Source organism: Physeter macrocephalus, chromosome 21, assembly GCF_002837175.3.
Source record: "Physeter macrocephalus isolate SW-GA chromosome 21, ASM283717v5, whole genome shotgun sequence".
NCBI lineage: Eukaryota > Metazoa > Chordata > Mammalia > Artiodactyla > Physeteridae > Physeter > Physeter macrocephalus.
The window spans coordinates 82,791,697-82,809,398 of NC_041234.1; the positions used below are offsets into that span (position 1 = coordinate 82,791,697).

General features: G+C 46.3%; 1 protein-coding gene across 1 annotated transcript in view; it reads left to right on the plus strand.

Annotated features, from left to right (window-relative positions):
• Positions 1 to 17,702, plus strand: part of FRMPD3 (FERM and PDZ domain containing 3) — an 85,136-nt gene that overhangs the window by 59,627 nt on the left and 7,807 nt on the right. Inside the window, exons 12-13 of the mRNA XM_028482331.2 lie at positions 1,732 to 1,911; positions 7,847 to 7,991. Coding sequence (XP_028338132.2) covers positions 1,732 to 1,911; positions 7,847 to 7,991 — 325 coding nt within the window. The remainder of the gene's footprint in view (positions 1 to 1,731; positions 1,912 to 7,846; positions 7,992 to 17,702) is intronic.

Genomic DNA, 17,702 nt, shown 5'->3' on the forward strand with positions numbered 1-17,702 from the left:
CAGACCTACTAGAGAATGGACTTGAGGATATGGGGAGGGGGAAGGGTAAGCTGTGACAAAGTGAGAGAGTGGCATGGACATATATGCACTACCAAACGTAGAATAGATAGCGCGTGGGAAGGAGCCGCATAGCACAGGGAGATCAGCTCGGTGCTTTGTGACCACCTAGAGGGGTGGGGTAGGGAGGGTGGGAGGGAGACGCAAGAGGGAGGGGATATGGGGATATAGGTATACATATAGCTGATTCACTTTGTTATAAAGCAGAAACTAACACACCATTGTAAAGCAATTATACTCCAATAAAGATGTTAAAAAATAAAAATAAAGGGCCAGATAAGTGAATAGTTTAGGCTTGGCCGGCAGGCCATGAAGGTCCCTGTCGCAACTACTCAGCCCTGCCATTGCAGCATGAAAGCAGCCTTCGACAACGCATAGACAAATGGGCCTGGCTGTGTTCCAATATCTCTTTGTTTACGGACACTGAAATGTGAATTTCATGTGATTTTCACATGTCACAAAATACGGTTCTTTTGAATTTTTTCCAAGCATTTAAAAATGTATAAAACCATTGTTAGTCCGTGAGCTGGATAAAAACTGGCAGAGGGCTGGATTTGGCCTGTGGGCCAGAGTTTGCCGACCCCTGCCCTGTTTCATTGCTCTTACCCATATTCCCTCAATCCCCTAGCCCAGACGTCCGCCCTCCCTGCCAGGGCCTTCACTATAGCAACGCTCCTCTCCAGAGGGGCACAATGGTCCCCCTGAGACTGTGCCCCAGGCTAGTTTACCCTATAGTGAGCCTCGGAGAAAGGAAATTCAAATCATCTTGCTGACTGGGTCCAGGTGCTCATCATGCTCTGGGGAGCATGCTGTCATGCTCGTGGGGCAACTGATGGAAATCCGCTTATCGAAGCATCTAGAGCAGATGGGATAGGTTCCTCGGGATGATGCTAATGCCAGGAAATGGGCCGGCACAGGGCTCCGGCTTGATGGCGCCAAGGAGCCTGTCAGGACCGCTTAAGGGAATCCAGTCCATGAGGCGCAGAGGTGGCCATTTACATACTGGGATTTGAGGATTACGGAAAGCCCACTGCTGAAATTCTTATAGGTCCTTCCTCTGGGGTAAGACTGCTGTAGTGCCTATTAAAGGGCAAATATCTTCTTGGGGAGGGAGGTCCCCCTCCACGCCTCCAGTCATTAAGCGCCCAGCCAACCTTTAACACCTTGGGCAGAGTTACTCTGTCACTTCAGCTTTTAGCACCAGGTGAGAAGTGCAAGTTCCAGTGGCTGTTGGTGAGGGAGGGTAAAGACCAAACACAGGGTGCCACCTGTTCAGACAGAGCACCGGGTGGGAGCCTTGAGTGGCCTGAGGCAACAAATGGAAAATCCCTGGGGCTTGGTAGGAAGAGGGTGCTTCAGAGGCACCAAAATAAACCTCACCTATTTGACGATTTTGCTAGAACCAGCCCTGCTGCCGCCCTCTTCACTCTCCCTTCTGCTGAGGCTAATGTGTCCATTTGGACCGATGATCGGGGCCCTGGCCTGAGAACAGGGGCATCCCAGACCATTTTCCCCGCGAGGTTGTCCTCTGGCCCTGGCACTGAGCTCCAGATGTTTCCAGACCTTCCAGCAGAACCGGTCCAACGCCTGTTTTCTATTTCCTCCTCCTGCCTCCTCTCCTCACTTCCTCTGCCCTTCTTTCTTTGAATGCTGCCCGCCACGCTGGGGCACCAGGATGAGAAGCAGTCGGCCACCACCCTCCTAGTGGGACCCCGTCACGGCATCAGCCATGTTATTGACCTCAAAACCAACCTCACCACTGTGCTGTCCGAGTTCAGCAAGATCAGCAAGATCCAGCTGTTCCGGGAGAACCAGGGCGTGGCCCGGGTGGAGACCAGCATCATGGATGCCAAGGTAAGTGCGGCTTCGAGGGGCTACTTCTTCCCAGGAACAGGCCTTGGGAACAGAGGAAGAAGTAAACTTGAGAAACAGAGTGTCGACCCATTAGGTGAGGTTCAGTGATTCTGAAGTGGTTCAGACCCTGGGCCTTTGGGGGCTCATCTTTCTTTCTGTTCTCAATCCTCTGGGACACTGTCTTGACCCCATATTAAGGTCAGGCGGTGCTAGGGAAGGCTAGAAAGTGTCTGATCAACCTGTGACAGGTTTTCAGCAATGGGCAGGGGATTGGGGAACTTGGAGCTACCTCCCAGGCCATTGCTTCCCAATCTTTCTCGTGTCACAGCACACAGAGAAAATTATATTCATGCGGGACACTGGGTTAAATGGACCAGCCCCGGGGACTCTGGCCACCCCAGGCCCCACCTGGCTACCCCCAAGGCTGAAGGGATATGTGCACGCCAGTTAGGGAGCCCTGCCGTAGGCGTGCACACTTGGATCCATGGAGGAGAGGGTGTCTGAGTATGTGGACAGAACCAAGGGGGCCTGGGGAGACAGGGAGCAGGCAGAGCCTCGTCCCTATTTCACCTCCCAGAGTCCAGCTCTTCTCGAATCTTAGAACCTTTCCCATAGATCAGCTCGTTCACACTGGCAAGCAGCTGTCGCCTGTGCAGAGTCTGACAGCCGTGGTCAGCCGCCTCCTCCATGGCTCTCCTGTTTGAACACCCAGTGACCAGTGTGGGTGGCGGAAGGCCTGACTGCCAGCTGGCGGATGCTGTTAGAGGAGGTGCAAGTTTCCTTTGTTAAAGGATTTCCCAGGGGGAGATATTGTTAGCAGATTAACAGGTGGAATGTTTGCTGTTTCTAAAAGAGCAAATTATTTATTTCTGTCTTTGTGAAACCCAGGAAGCTTTAATACGTTATTTTTTCCACCTGTGATTCACAGGCTTCCCATTGGTTTAGGAACCTGCCCGGAGCTGGTGTTTAATTGGCTTGTGGCCACTTCCTCAACCAATGATTGCTGCCCTCCTCAGATGTTGCTGGGTAAAAAGCCAAACGGACAGGTAGGGAAGCATGGGAGGAAAGACAAGACGTGCAGGGGAGATGCAGGGGAGATACGGCTTCCTGAGAAATAAAAAGGGTTTAAAACTGAGAAACAGCTTTCCAACCAAGTCTCCTATGTTCTACGAGTGATTCTCGATGTTGGCTACACAATAGAATTTCCTTGAGAGCTTTTAGAAAATACAGATGACTGGACCCTACTCCCAGAGATTGTGATTTAATTGGTCAGGGTGCAGCCTGAGCGTCAGGATTTATTTCTTTTTCAGTTCCCAGGTGATTCTGTAGTACAGCCAGGTTTGAGAACCACTGACCTCTGGGTCCAAAGCTCTGGGAGGAACCAGCCCAAGCAGGGTCAGTGGATGTTACCTGAGTGAGGAACACTCTTCTCATTTCTAGGAGTGATCTGGCCACAGTTGTGGGCATGAATGCTGCCCAGGAGGGGTCTCGCTCTTATTGGGGAGACTCACAAAGGCACATGACCTGCCTTAATCACACCACATTGGAACATGTATGGAGTTCTGGAATCAGACAGACCAGGTTCAGATCCCAGCTCTACCACTTCCTAGCTGTGTGGCCTTGAAAAGGTGTCTTAACTTCTCTGAACCCTGATTTCCTCAACTGCAAAATGGAGCGCCTTCCTCCAAAGGTTGTCGTTCAGGATTAAATGAGAAAATGTAGGTAAAATGTCTTAGGACACTTCCTGACACAGAGTAAGTAGTCAACAAACGAGATCTGTTATTTTTGCCAAAGCAAAACAGCAATGAGGAGAAGTTCATATGAAGTAAAATTGTGTAGGTAAGTGTGGTGTGGAACATGGAACAAAAGAAGAGGAAGGGGTTAACCAGAACTGGCTTCCCACAAGAGGGTATTTGAAGCTGGATCTTGAAGTGATAGGCATGGATTAGCAGGGAGAAGTGGGATGTGTTCACAGGAAGAGAGTAAGCACAGAAATAAGTAAGCCATATGTACAGGTCGATAAGCATAGTTGCTTGGCTGGAGAGGAGAATAATGAGAAAAGAGATTGAAGAGAGATTGGCAGTGGGCAGAGCAAGCTGGTGAAAAGCTTCGAAGGCCAGTCCGAGGAATTGAGATTCAATGTGATAGGATAGTGGGAATCCACTGTAGGCCCTTGAAGAGAGGAGTGACAGGATGAAAGCTGACTGGGACCAGTGTACCAGATGGATGTTTGCAAGGCTAGTGCCAAGCCAGGGAGGTGGGGAGGGGATCGTAGTGCTAGCGCAGGAGTGAAGTGACAAGGGCAGGGCCTGAGCTGGAGGAAAAGCAGTGGTAATGGAAAAGAAAGAGTGAGGATGAAACATAGAATCACTAAGAGTGCATGCGTATCCCCTTACACGTTCCTGTCTTGCACACACAAAGCACAAGTCATACCTAACCCTTACTGCCTGCTGCCTATATCCTGAGTGCACTGAACAACAGTGCTGTGCACACAGCACACGGACGGTCCAAATCGTGGGTGGGTGAAGAGGTGAGAGCCTACATCGCAGGATAAACAGGACATCGTGTTGGTGCATGGAGGCGGCTACGAGAAGGTTGCACTTTGCTGAGTGAGTGCTGTGGAGGCAAGAACTCAAAGGTACCGGTCCCCTGGGACTCAAGGACCATCATCTTGTACCCTTACTCCTCCAGGTCCCTGGATTCCGATTTTTTTTTTCCTGTTTTCAGGGATGCTAGCATGAGGTAAGGCTACCCCAAAGCCAGTCCCCTCCCTAGCTGGCATCCCAAAGTGCTGGCTGCCTTTGAGCTCCCAGGGCACCCCAGGAAGGAGATGATGGGGCTAGAGCATGTCAAATTAATGCCTGCTGTACCTTCTCAGGGCTGGCCGTGCCTCCAACTCCATTCTCCTTTTCTCCTTTTCCATTTGAAGATGGCCTGGGCATATTTAGTTACAGTTTTCACTCAGCTTACTTGCTTTTAGTGGGGCAAACTTGAGGTAGTATGCAAATATCTTTCTTCAGGAGACAGCACAGTCTGGGACTGAGACAGCTCTGGGCCATTACCATACCCCATTACCACAGAAGCCCGTAAGGGGGGAAAAGAAACCATCCAAGGGAAGTCCCAAGGGATCTCTTGCGGTCCAGTGTGTCTCCTCTTCTCGTGTTTGAGCCTTATTGCTCTCGTGCTTTCTGTTGGGACAAGCATCGCATTAGACGTCATGATCATTAAAATTGTATTTAAAGTAAAATGTTGTTTTTGAAGGTTTCTAAGAAAACCTATCCGGTCTCTTTGCTTGCCTGCCTTGGATTTGATTTTTACCCCTGCTGGCAAAAATTGCTGCTGTGTCCCTTTTGCCAGCTGCATTTGGCCGGTGCTGGGGCCCAGTGGGCTGTGGGTGGATGCAGACGAGAGGCTGCTGATGTGCTGTGCTGAACCAGTTTGGACTGTGTTCGGCCCTCTCTGGGCACAAGGTTTTGCCTTCATGCTGTTTTATTACCGACATTGGGCTGTATTGGGGGTAAGAGAGAAGAGGGGAAATTGAAGGCAGACAGTTAAGTCAATCAGCCAGTTAGGCACTCAGCCTCTGATTTGTCCATCGGCCAGCAGACCAGCCAGCCAGGCAGCTAACCAGTCAGGATGTCAGGCTGGTAGGCATTCTGCCTGTCCTGCAGACAGTTCGTCAGCCAGGACATCAGTGAGTCAGGCTTCTCTGCAGCCAGCTAGTCTGTCAGTTTGTCCATCAGTCGGTCAGCCTGTGCTTTGGTCCAGTGGTCTCTCATTCTTTTTGTCAGCCAATGCCATTTCCTCAAAGAAGCTCCTTCCAGCTTAAACAACTCAAGATAGGATTCGATCCAGCACGAGATTGTATGATATAGACCCAGCACCGTACGAGCTCTGAGATAGGAAGAGTTCAAGGGGGAAATAGACTAGAGATGGTGACTTTGGGATCCCCAGCTCAAAAGTGAAAGTTGATGCCCTTGTGGAGAACTGAGGGCTGAGCACTGAGCCTGGGACATCAGGTGGGGAGGTTGCACAAGAAGAGAGAGACAGAGATGGAGGTGGTCAGAGATTATAGAACCCAGAGCACAGTGTCACCTCACAGAAACAGAAGCCAAGAGAAGACTTTCCAGTGGACAAGGAGATCACTGTTGACAAATGAAACAAGCTGAGAGGTGTGAAAATGAATACAGACAATTGTATTTAACTGGAAAGAAGCTTTTCTCTTAGATCAGGTGGCAAACTGTGGCCCATGAACCAAACCTGACCCGCCACTGCTTATTTCTGGAAACAGTTTTCTTAGAATACTGTTACATCCATTTGTTTAGCTTACAGATGATCTATGGCTTTTCTCACACTACAGTAGCAGAGGTCTTGCAGCACAGCCCCTGTGGCCCACAAGGCCTAAAATATTTACGATCTAGCCCTTTGCAGAAAAAGTTTGCCAACCCCTGGTCTATATGAACTGAAAATATTCAACTCAAGCTATGTGTCAGGATCCTGAGAGATAGCAAAGAAAACTGGTACAACTTTAGCTAAAAGCTGAGCTGGTTTGGATTCAGAATTGTTCCCAAGGTGATGATCCAGCCAAAGAAGGCTAGTCTAGTTGGTGACCAAGTTCCATCAAGTCTTCATTATGTCCCTTTTTACTGCCAGTACCCTAGTGGGGGCCCTAATCACCCCTCACCTCACTCCTCACCCCTCACTAGTCAGAGAAGGGACTCATTCCCTGCTCTTAATTCTTTTAGCTCTTAATGCCTGGTCTGGGAACCCTCAAAAGACAAGATGCCCCACGACCCCGTGGCTCCCTCTTCAGCCAGTCTTCAGTGGTCTTTATCTGGAGGCCACTGCCCTATGGCAGGGAGAATCCTCTCATGGCTGACTTCAGTCTGACCTGGATTTATTTTCAAACCATAAAATTACAATGCAGATATTGGGAAGGTTTCTTAAAAAGATGCTGATTTTTTTGGTATATCAATCATTGCCAGGTCTCTGAAGCAGTCAGCTAGCTAACGCCAGGATTAATTTGACTGATTTAGGGTCAGGAACAGAAGTCAACAGGGTATGCTAGTATTTTCCAACGTGGGTTAAACAAAACGAAACAGAAAAAGCAACCCTACTACCATGAGATGTTCTATGAAAATAGATTTTTCGATCAAATAATTGGAAAAAGTTGGAATACTAAAGCCCTCTTGAAGTTTCACAGTGCACGTTAATATATTAAAGGATCTGAGAATTCCCATAAGTATAACTATCTGCATAGCTTTGTTTAACTCAGCGTTTCACACACATATTTGACCAAGGAACTCTTTTAAGGAGCACCAGTTAACATCGTGAGAGCACTTTGGGAAACAGAGGAAAACGGGGGGAGACCATGAAGGTCTGAGCAGGATTGCAGACCATAAAGACTTTGTGGCCCAGAAGACACTGGCCCAGAAGACACAGTGAGAACCAGATTGCACAGAGTGTCCATGTCCGGGGAGCTGTTGTGGGTACCCTAGGCGGGTTATAGCGATGAGCAAGAGATAGTTTGTGCACTTGAGGAACTTCCTGTCAAGGATGTTCCCCAACCTAGCCTAGACTCCCAGGTTCAGCCCTGCTCTCCTGGCAGGCCTGCACATCTGCTGAGCCCCCCAAAAACCCAAACAGCCACACAGCAGTCATGTGATATTATATTATTTTAGTCTTTTTCAGTAAAAGTGGTTCATTAAATGTGTAATTAAAGGTTGATTTAGTTTTGATACCTGGGTACGAGTTTACTATAAATAAATTCTCCAATCAGAAGAAATTATTTGTCAGGCTATGTGCCTTAATTTGGGGTTCAGAAAGTATGTTCTCATAACTACGCAAGTCACCTTGCCTTTGCTGTTGTTCTCCTGGACATGCACCTGCTCCGCTCCTTCCTGTGTCCTCACATTTCCTCCCATGTCTCCCCCAGCCTCTGGTGCTGTTGATGGAGTGGCCTGAAGCCACCAACTTCGCCTGCCTGATTGCGGGGTACTGCCGCCTCCTGCTGGATTCCAGGAAGATGGTCTTCTCCAGGCCCGCTAGCCAGCCTCTTCCACCTCCAATGATCAAGGCAGGTAGGGCTCAGTCTCGGTTTTCAGTGTAACAGAGGCCCTTTGGACCCTGGAGACATGGAGGAATGCTCACCCCATTCGGCCAGCGCCTGGTTTACCAGGAGCCCATGCTGTACCACTGCGTCCTACGTGGCACAAGCCAGTGGAAAAGACAGCTGGCCTTCAGATGGGCCTGTCCCACAAAGGATGCCTGTGACAATACCTTGTGTCTGAGTTGATCAAGGAACATAAGATAAAAATAGCAAATGAGCAATACATAGAGCCAGTTCGAGAATTGCATTGGATCTAAGGCAAAGCTTTAGAGCTACAGTGATCTAAGAGAGATGCACGGGTGTTCTGGCTTAGTTGAAAGTGGAGGTGGAAAATGAAGCTAAAACCTTTCTTTGTCCATCAGAGTCGGCATTGACAGAGCTGCCTGAAGTAAGAGGCCATGGAAGGCTGGGGTAGGAAAGGCTGTGTAGGCCCAGAATGCAGTCCAGCAGGAGGCTTGGAGATAGGAGGGGACGATCACTAAGAACAAACAGGGTCAAGTGCTGCCCCCAAGCAGAAGGCTTCCCAGTTAGGCAGCTCAGTACAGCCACCCTTCAGGGCTATCCTGGTGATGACACAAACAGGGGCCTCAGGACACATCGGCACAGTCCAAATGCTGCTGCCCTGAACCAGAGTAGGAGAAGGGGGAGACCCAAATAATAGGTACTCTACGTATTACAGCCGAGGCTTTCCCCATCCCAGCACCCAAACATCACAGGCGGAAGCTGAGACTGACCACCTAGGAGTCACCCTCCTCACGTGCTGATGGCTCCATCCACTTGCCTTGCCGCTTGACTCTTTCTTCTCTCTTCAAGGCTGTCTTGGTTTACGGCCTGGTCACATGTGATCTAGAGCGAAGAGTTTGAGAGTAGAAACACTCCTTTTTCTTTCTTTTTTTTTTTTTTTTTGGTGTGGCGGGGTTGTGGGGGCCACACTGCACAGCTTGCGAGATCTTAGTTCCCCAACCAGGGATCGAGCCTGCAGGGCCCCCTGCAGTGGAAGCGTGGAGTCCTAACCACTGGACCGCCAGGGAAGCACCTAGAAACACACTTCTGATGGATGCCCAGCACCCCGTGGGCCGTGTACCTACACCCACCTTCTCACCTCATGATCTCTTCATCACGAACGTCGTGATAGGCCCACGTTTACATCTCATCACGTCCACAGGAATTAGAAGGCAATCCACCACAGATGTGGAAAAGGATAGGTGGCCTCAAAGCATATGAAGGAGACTCCACATAGAGAAGCAAAGGAACTGATTTAGAATAGAAGGAGCCGAGGGGCTGAGCTGCCACACACCTCCAGGTGAATAGCTCTGAAGCGGGTGGCCATCTGTACTATTAAACCTCTGATGGCCAAAGGAAGGCAAGGCCAGCATTAGCGTTGTCAGTGTCGCCTGTGGTCTTCCTCTCTGTCATCACACCCAGTGATACCTCTTACTGAGCAGGATAGAGAGGGAGAAAGGGAAAAGGGAAGCTGTTCCAAAGGCAAATCGATTTCTCTTGGAGGTGTTGCAGCCTGGAAAGGAGACTTCTAGAAACGCTGGGTATGGCTTTAGAGCCCCTCCCTGATTCCTGAGAGCCCCCTTGGGCCTGCAGAGTGACGGGGGCTCAGGCTGCCTCTAGCACAAGGCCTCTCTGTCCATACAGGAGCCACATGGACCACGGTGGTGTCCCTGCTGTTTGCAGTGCTTCACTTCGCCAAGGCCCTGAGTCCGCGCTGGGGCCCAGATGTGTGGCATTTGGGACTGTTAGATGCTGGGTTCAACAGCAGCCACCCAGTGCTCTTGGCCAGTGGGACAGGGTGAGCCTCACAGCTCCGCTTGTTGGGGGCTGGTATGCACATCTTATCCCATGGCCCCAAGGACGGGCAAGGGGGACAGCAAGCGGCACCACTGAGGAGACCTCTGCCCAGGTTACAGTGAGGGGCCATCAGTCCCTGGTACAAAGTTGAGATGGGTTTTCTCCATTGGCCTGCACTTTCATTTCAGAACAGAAGCCCCAGTGCTAACTGTTGTTTAGCAAAGGCCTATAGGGAACGGGAATCCTGCCAACCTCAGCTGGGCTTTTCTCTCGGGGGCCAAAACTCCAGCCTACTCAGGGCCTGGTCTCTCTGGCTGGCCCTCTACTCTCGTTCCTCTGCAGCTGCTGGCTGCCAGCTAGCCAACTCAGTGCTCAGCCGGCTGGGCCAAAAGGATGCTGTTAAACCCACAAGTGGAAAAGGGAAAGCATCACCTCTCCTTTGAGACCGAGAAAACAAGGAAAATGGGGAAGTGGGAGGGAAGGGATTACCTCTTAGGGGATCCTGAGTAGTTTCCTAATCAGTAGGTATTAGTAGGTATTTCCCCACAGTAGGTATTTCCTTTATTCACCCAACAACTATTTCTCGAGGGTTCATTATATGCCAGGCACTGCGGATAGAGCCATGAGTAACGGACGTGGTCCTTGCCCTCACCGAGCTTACAGTCTAGTGGGGGAATACGGACAGATGATTAAAGGGATAATGTCAATGCAGTAAGTACATTTGCATTTATTTAGGGGAAATTCAGCTGACACAACAGAACAACACCTGGGCTTGAGAAAGGCTCAGACAAATACCAGTTCTCCAGCTGTACCGCTGGTGGGAAATCCAGAGGCAGCTACCATCTCTCCAGCCTTGAATTCGCTTGTGTCCTGGGGAAATCCAGGAAAATAAGGCTTTGGGGGCCCCAACTGGGACCACAGTTGGAGGAACTCACTCTACATTTTCTCCCATGGTTAGAAAACAGTTCGGTCTAGTGAATCGAATATTCTGGTTAAAGGCTACTACATAGCCCATGCATGGCTTACTGATTTTCATGAAGTTAAAACTCCACAACATGCAGAGTGCTGAAGCTAGACTGAACATAACAGACTCTTTTTTTTTTAAATGATGATTCAGAAAGAACATGAACGTATTCCAAGTCTTCTAGGTCATTATAACCAGTAATGATCATCGGACTATAGAATACAGCAAGGCCAAGTAATTGAAAGCTGGTTGGGTCAACATCGTGCTCTGTGTGTGTGTGTGTGTGTGTGTGTGTGTGTGTGTGTGTGCGCGCACGCGTGTGTGCGCGTGTGTGTGTGTGAGATATATATTTGAGCATATATATATGCTGATCTACTTGGATCACCGTCCTGTTTCTTTGCAAGCATTTCTTTTAAGTCAGCCTTCCGAGTGGCTGAGTACAGAGCGATAGACTAGAGCATCCCTCTTGGGGAAGGCTGATGAACAATTTACAGCAGATTCACAATCTGAGGGGCACACTGTCCCAGCCATCAGCCTACCGCACCTGGCTTTACTGGCATTTCTAACCTTCTGTCCGGAGGAGATTTGGGCTTTTCCAGGCACATTTTCTCCTCCACACAGCCCCATGCTGCTCTTTGGATCTGCAAATCACAGTACCGAGTGGCAGGCTGTGCATCACCTGGCCTTGACAACCTGATGTTGGAAGATGTTTCCATCTTGCGGGGAGGGAAGCCACCTTTAGACTTCCAGATCCTGTCTGAGAGAAGTCACCACCTGCTTATTGGACATGCCCCTGGGAGCCACCTCTGATGGCAGCTTATTGCCAGGCTGGCTATGCTGATTGTTCAGCTGTGTCACAGGGAGTTAGCATGGGTGAATGGCCAGGACCCAGGGACAGTGCCTGCGGGTAGAGACTTCCTGAACTGATAGTTTGTGCTCCTGGCTCAGTGCTCCCCTAGAGCACTTCTTACCTAAGGCACAGAGGTCATTACATACTACTCCCCCAGCTGACCCAGAGTTCCCTAGATACAGCCACTATGATCTAAATTGAACCCACTCAATGTGGTTACGTTGGCTGTACAGAGAGGCAACATGGTTTATGGAAAGCAACAGGGGTTGGGATCTGAAGTCAGAAAGACTTGGGTTCTAGTCCCTGCTCTACCATATCCCAGCTGTGTGATCATGAGGATAATAATAGTCCTACCTCATGAGGGATTGACAGAATCATGTGAGATAAACCCCATAAGGTCCTTTAAAGTACAGAGCACATTGTTGCTCTTTTTATAATGATTGGGAGTTCATGTACCCAGGGCTGTGCTTTTTTTTTTTTAAATAAACAACTTTATTTAGACATAATTTCTAAGCCATAAAATTCACCCATTTAAAGTTCACAACTCAGTGTTTTTGAGTATATTTAATATATTCACAGGGTTGTACAATCCTTGCCACAACTTTTTAAAATAAATTTATTTATTTGTTTGTTTATTTTTGGCTGCGTTGGGTCGCAGGCTTTCTCTAGTTGCGGCGAGCGGGGGCTACTCTTCATTGCAGTGCACAGGCTTCTCATTGTGGTGGCTTCTCTTGTTGCAGTGCGCGGGCTTTAGTAGTTGTGGCTTGCTGGCTCCAGAGCGCAGACTCAGTCGTTGTGGCACACGGGCTTAGTTGCTCCGTGGCATGTGGGATCTTCCCGGACCAGGTCTCGAACCCGTGTCCCCTGCATTGGCAGGCAGATTCTCAGCCACTGCGCCACCAGGGAAGCCCCTTGCCACAATTTAGTTTTAGAATGTTTTCACCCCTTCTAAAACAAACTCTGTACCCGTTAGCACTCATTCCCCATTCCCCCACCCCCAAATCACCACTCAGCCCTAAGCAACCACTAATTGACTTTTCTGTCTCTATAGCTTTGCCTATTCCGGACATTTTGTGTAAATGGAATCATATAATATATGGTCTTTTTGTAGCTTGGTTTTTTCACTTAGCATAATGTTTTCAAGGGTCATCCGTGTTGTAGCATGTATCAGTACTTCATTTCTTTTTGTTGACTAATAATATTCCTTTGTATGGATAGACCACATTTTGTTTATCCATTCGTCAGCTGATGGACATTTGGGTTGTTTCCACTTTTGCCTTGTTTCAAATCTTAAGAAACAAATATTTGGTGTTTCATAATTAAGTATGATGTTATCTTTGAGTTTTCTATTCTCCTTTTATCACACTGAGAAAGTTCTTTTCTATTCCTAGTTTGCTGAGAGCACATTTTGTTTATCCATTCGTCAGCTGATGGACATTTGGGTTGTTTCCATCTTTTGGCTATTATGAATAATGATGTTATAAACATTGTACAAGTTTTTGTAGGGACACATTTTTTCATTCCTATTGGGTATTTATATCTAGGAGTAAGATTGCTGTTCTATGTTTAATTTTGAGAAACTGCCAAACTGTTTTCCAAAGTGACTGCATCATTTTACATTCCCATCAGAAATGTTGGAGGGTTACAATTTCAACATATCCTCGCCAACACTTGTATTGTTCATCTTTTTTTATTGTATCCATTGTAGCAGATGTGAAGTGGTATCTCACTGTAGTTTTGATTTGCATTTCCATAATAATTAGTGATGTTGAGCATCTTTTCGTGTGCTTATCGGCCATTTGCATATCTTTTTTGGTGAAATATCTATTCAAATCCTTTGCTCATTTTTAAATTGGGCTATTTGACCATAAAAGAGAGTTTATTTCTGGACTCTCAGTTCTATTCCATATAACCTATAATGTCTAAGCCTTATGCCTGTACCACAGTTTTGATTACCATTGCTTTGTAGTTAAGTTTTAAAATTGGGAAGTATGAGTCCTCCTACTTTGTTCTTTTTAAGATTGTTTTGGTTATTCTGGGTCTCTTGTGATTCCATGTGAATTTTTGAATTAGCTTATCAGTTTCTACAAAGTCAGCTGGGATTCTGATAGGGACTGTGTTGAATCTATAGATCAATTTGGGAAGTATTGCCATCTTAGCCATATTAAGTCTTCCAGTCCATGAACATAGAGTGTCTTTCCATTTATTTAAATCTTCTTCAAATTTCTTTCACAACTGTTCTGTAGTTTCCAGTATACAAGTCTTGTACTTCTTTTATTAAATTTATACCTAAGTATTTTATTCTTTTTGATGCTATTATAAATAGAATTGTTTCCTAATTTTACTGTTAGGTTGTTTATTGCTAGTGCATAAAAATACAATTGATTTTTGTATATTAAGCTTTTATCCTGTAACCTTGCTGAGATTATTAGTTCTAATACCTTATTAGTGGATTCCTTGGGATTTTTCTTTTTGGGGGGGGGGATGTTTCTTTATATAAGATCCTGTGATCTACAAATAGAGATAGTTTTACTTCTTCCTTTCCAGTCTGGATGACTGTATTTCATTTTACTGTCTAATTGTCCTGGCTAGAAATCCAAATATGGTGTTGCATAGAAGTGGTGAAAATGGAAATCCTGGACTTTTCCTTATTTTAGGGGGAAAGCTTTCAGTCTTTCACCATCAAGTATGATGTTAGCTTTGTTTTTATGTATTTGTTTGTTTATTTATTTATGGCTGTTTTGGGTCTTTGTTGCTGCACGCAGGCTTTCTCTACTTGCGGCAAGCCGGGGCTACTCTTCATTGAGGTGTGCAGGCTTTTCATTGCGGTGGTTTCTCTTGTTGCGGAGCATGGTCTCTAGGCGCATGGGCTTCAGTAGTTGTGGCACACGGGTTCAGTAGTTGTGGCTTGCGGGCTCTAGAGCGCAGGCTCAGTAGTTGTGGCACACGGGCTTAGTTGCTCTGCGGCATGTGGGATCTTCCTGGACCAGGGCTCGAACCCATGTCCCCTGCATTGGCAGGCGGATTCTTAACCACTGCGCCACCAGGGAAGCCCACCTTTGGTTTTTTATAGTTAACCTTTATCGTGTTGAGGAAGTTCCCTTTTATTTTGTTGAATTTTATCATGAAAGGTGTTGGTCTTTGTCAAGTGATTTTTCTGTGTCTATTGAGATGATCATGTGGCTTTTGTCCTCTGTTCTATTAACATAGTATATTACATTAATTGATTTTTTGTTTGTTTGTTTGTTTGCATTACGCGGGTTGGATAGTAACTTTACTCTGAGGTGTCTATATTGTTTCCAAGAATGGGAGGCAGAGCACCCATTCTTGGAAACAACAAAAAAAAGCAACCTGCAGCCAAGAAACTGGAGAGAAAAATGGCTGAATTTCTTCTAATTCTCCTTCTCCTCTCCCTCTCCATCTCCATCTCCGACTCCATCTCCAACTTCATCTCCAACTCCATCTCCATCTCCATCTCCAACCACATCTCCATCTTCATCTCCATCTCCAACTTCATCTCCAACTCCATCTCCATCTCCACCTCCATCTCCGTCTCTGTCTCTGTCTCTGTCTCTATCTCTATCTATCTTCCTTCTCTCCTTCCAGGATTAAGCGTCATGATATTGGTTTTGTGTAGGACAATGTCTTTATTTTTAGGAAAAGCATGCTTAAGTGTTTAGGGGAGATTTATCATAAGGTTAATTGATTTTTGGATGTTAAATCAACCTTGCATTCCTGCAGTAAATCCCACTTGGTCATGGTGTATAATTCTTGGTATATGTTTCTGGATTCAGATTGCTAGTATTTTGTTGAGATCTATATTATATTTTTTATCTAAATTCATAAGAAGTATTGGTCTGTAGTTTTCTTGTGATGTCTTTGTCTGGTTATGGTAGCAAGGTAATATTGGCATCACAAAATGAGTTGAGAAGTATCCCTTCCTTTTCCATTTCTTGGAAGGGTTTTTGAAAAATTACTATAAATGCTTCTTTGAGCATTTGACAAAATTCACCAGTGAAGCCATCTGGGCCTGGACTGACTGACTGACTGACTGACTGACTGACTGACTGATTGACTTGATTGATTTGGGGAGAGTTAATTACTAATTGAGTTTATCTTCCTGTTATTGGCCTATTCAGATTTTCTGTCTTCTTAAGTTAGTTTTGGTAATTTGTGTATTTCTAGGAATTTGTCCATTTTATCTCAGGTTATCTAATTTGTTGGCATAAGCTTATTCAAAACATTCACCTTATAAATGATTCCATACCTGTAGAGTCAGCAGTGATGTCCCTTCTTTCATTCCTGATTTTAGTAATTTGAATCTTCTCTCTTTTTTGCCTGGTCTGTACAGCTAAAGAAAGGTTTGTTACTATTATTGATCTTTTCAAAGAACCAACTTTTAGTTTCATTCATTTTTCTCCATTTTTGTATCCTCTATACTTTATTATTTCTTTCCTTCTGCTTGTTTTGTTTTAGGTTTAGTTTGTTTTTTTGTTTGCTTTGTTTTGTTTTGTTTTTGGCTGCGCTGTGTGGCTTGCAGGATCTTAGTTCCCTGACCAGGGATTGCACCTGAGCCACAGCACTGAGAGCGTTGAGTCCTAAGCACTGGACCACCAGGGAATTCCCATAGTTCGCTCTTCTTTTTCAAGTTCTGTAAGGTGGAAGGTCAGGTAATTGATGTGAAATCCTTCTTCTTTTTTAAATGTAGGCGTTTATAAATTTCCCTCTAAAGCCTACATTAGTTAGATCTCATAAGTTTTCATATACTGTGTCTTCATTTTCATTCATGTCCAAGTATTTTCGAATTTCCTTTGATTCCTCTTTTGACTCATTGGTCATTTAGGAATGTTTTATTTAATTTCCACGCACATATGAGTTTCCCAAATTTCCTTCTGTTATTAATTTCCAATTTATCTGTTGTGCTCAAAAAACATACTTTATATGATTTCATTCCTTTTAAATTCATTGAGGTCTATTTTATGACCTAACATATGGTCTGTCCTGGAGAATGTTTCAGGTGTACTTAAGCAGAATGTATATTTTGCTACTGTTAGGTGACATATTCTATAGATTTATATTAGGTCTAGTTGGTTTATAGTGCTGTTCAGGTCCTCTATTTCCTTGTTGATCTTCTGCCTAGTTGTTCTATCCATTATTGAAAGTAGGGTATTGAAGTCTCCAGCTATTGCAGTTGACTTGTGTATTTCTCCTTTCAATTCAGTCAGGTTTTGCTTCATGTATTTCAGGGCTCCACTGTTAAGTGACAGCACCATGCTTTTGTGATGGCTGTAAGCACTAATAAAAAGCAACACTGGGCTTCCCTGGTGGCGCAACACTGGGCTTCCCTGGTGGCGCAGTGGTTGAGAGTCCGCCTGCCGATGCAGGGGACACGGGTTCGTGCCCCAGTCTGGGAGGACCCCACATGCCGCGGAGCGGCTGGGCCCGTGGGCCATGGCCGCTGAGCCTGCGCGTCCGGAGCCTGTGCTCCACAGCGGGAGAGGCCACAACAGTGAGAGGCCCACGTACCACAAAAAAACAAACAAACAAACAAAAAACAACACTGACACGTTGACCCTGTCCAGCTGGAATTTGAAGGGCATTTGAGAGGTCTTTTTCCCAGCATCTTGAGAACCATGATGAACTATAGGGTAATGGTTAAAAAATATGGGCTTTGTATAAAAAGAAATGAAATTGAGTTGTTTGTAGTGAGGTGGATGGACCTAGAGTCTGTCATACAGAGTGAAGTAAGTCAGAAAGAGAAAAACAAATACCATATGCTAACACATATATGGAATCTAAAAAAAAAATGGTCATGAAGAACCTAGGGGCAAGATGGAAATAAAGACACAGACCTACTAGATAATGGACTTGAGGATAGGGGAGGGGTAAGGGTAAGCTGGGACAAAGTGAGAGAGCGGCATGGACATATATACACTACCAAACGTAAAATAGATAGCTAGTGGGAAGCGGCCGCATAGCACAGGGAGATCAGCTCGGTGCTTTGTGACCACCTAGAGTGGTGGGATAGGGAGGGTGGGAGGGAGGGAGACGCAAGAGGGAAGAGATAT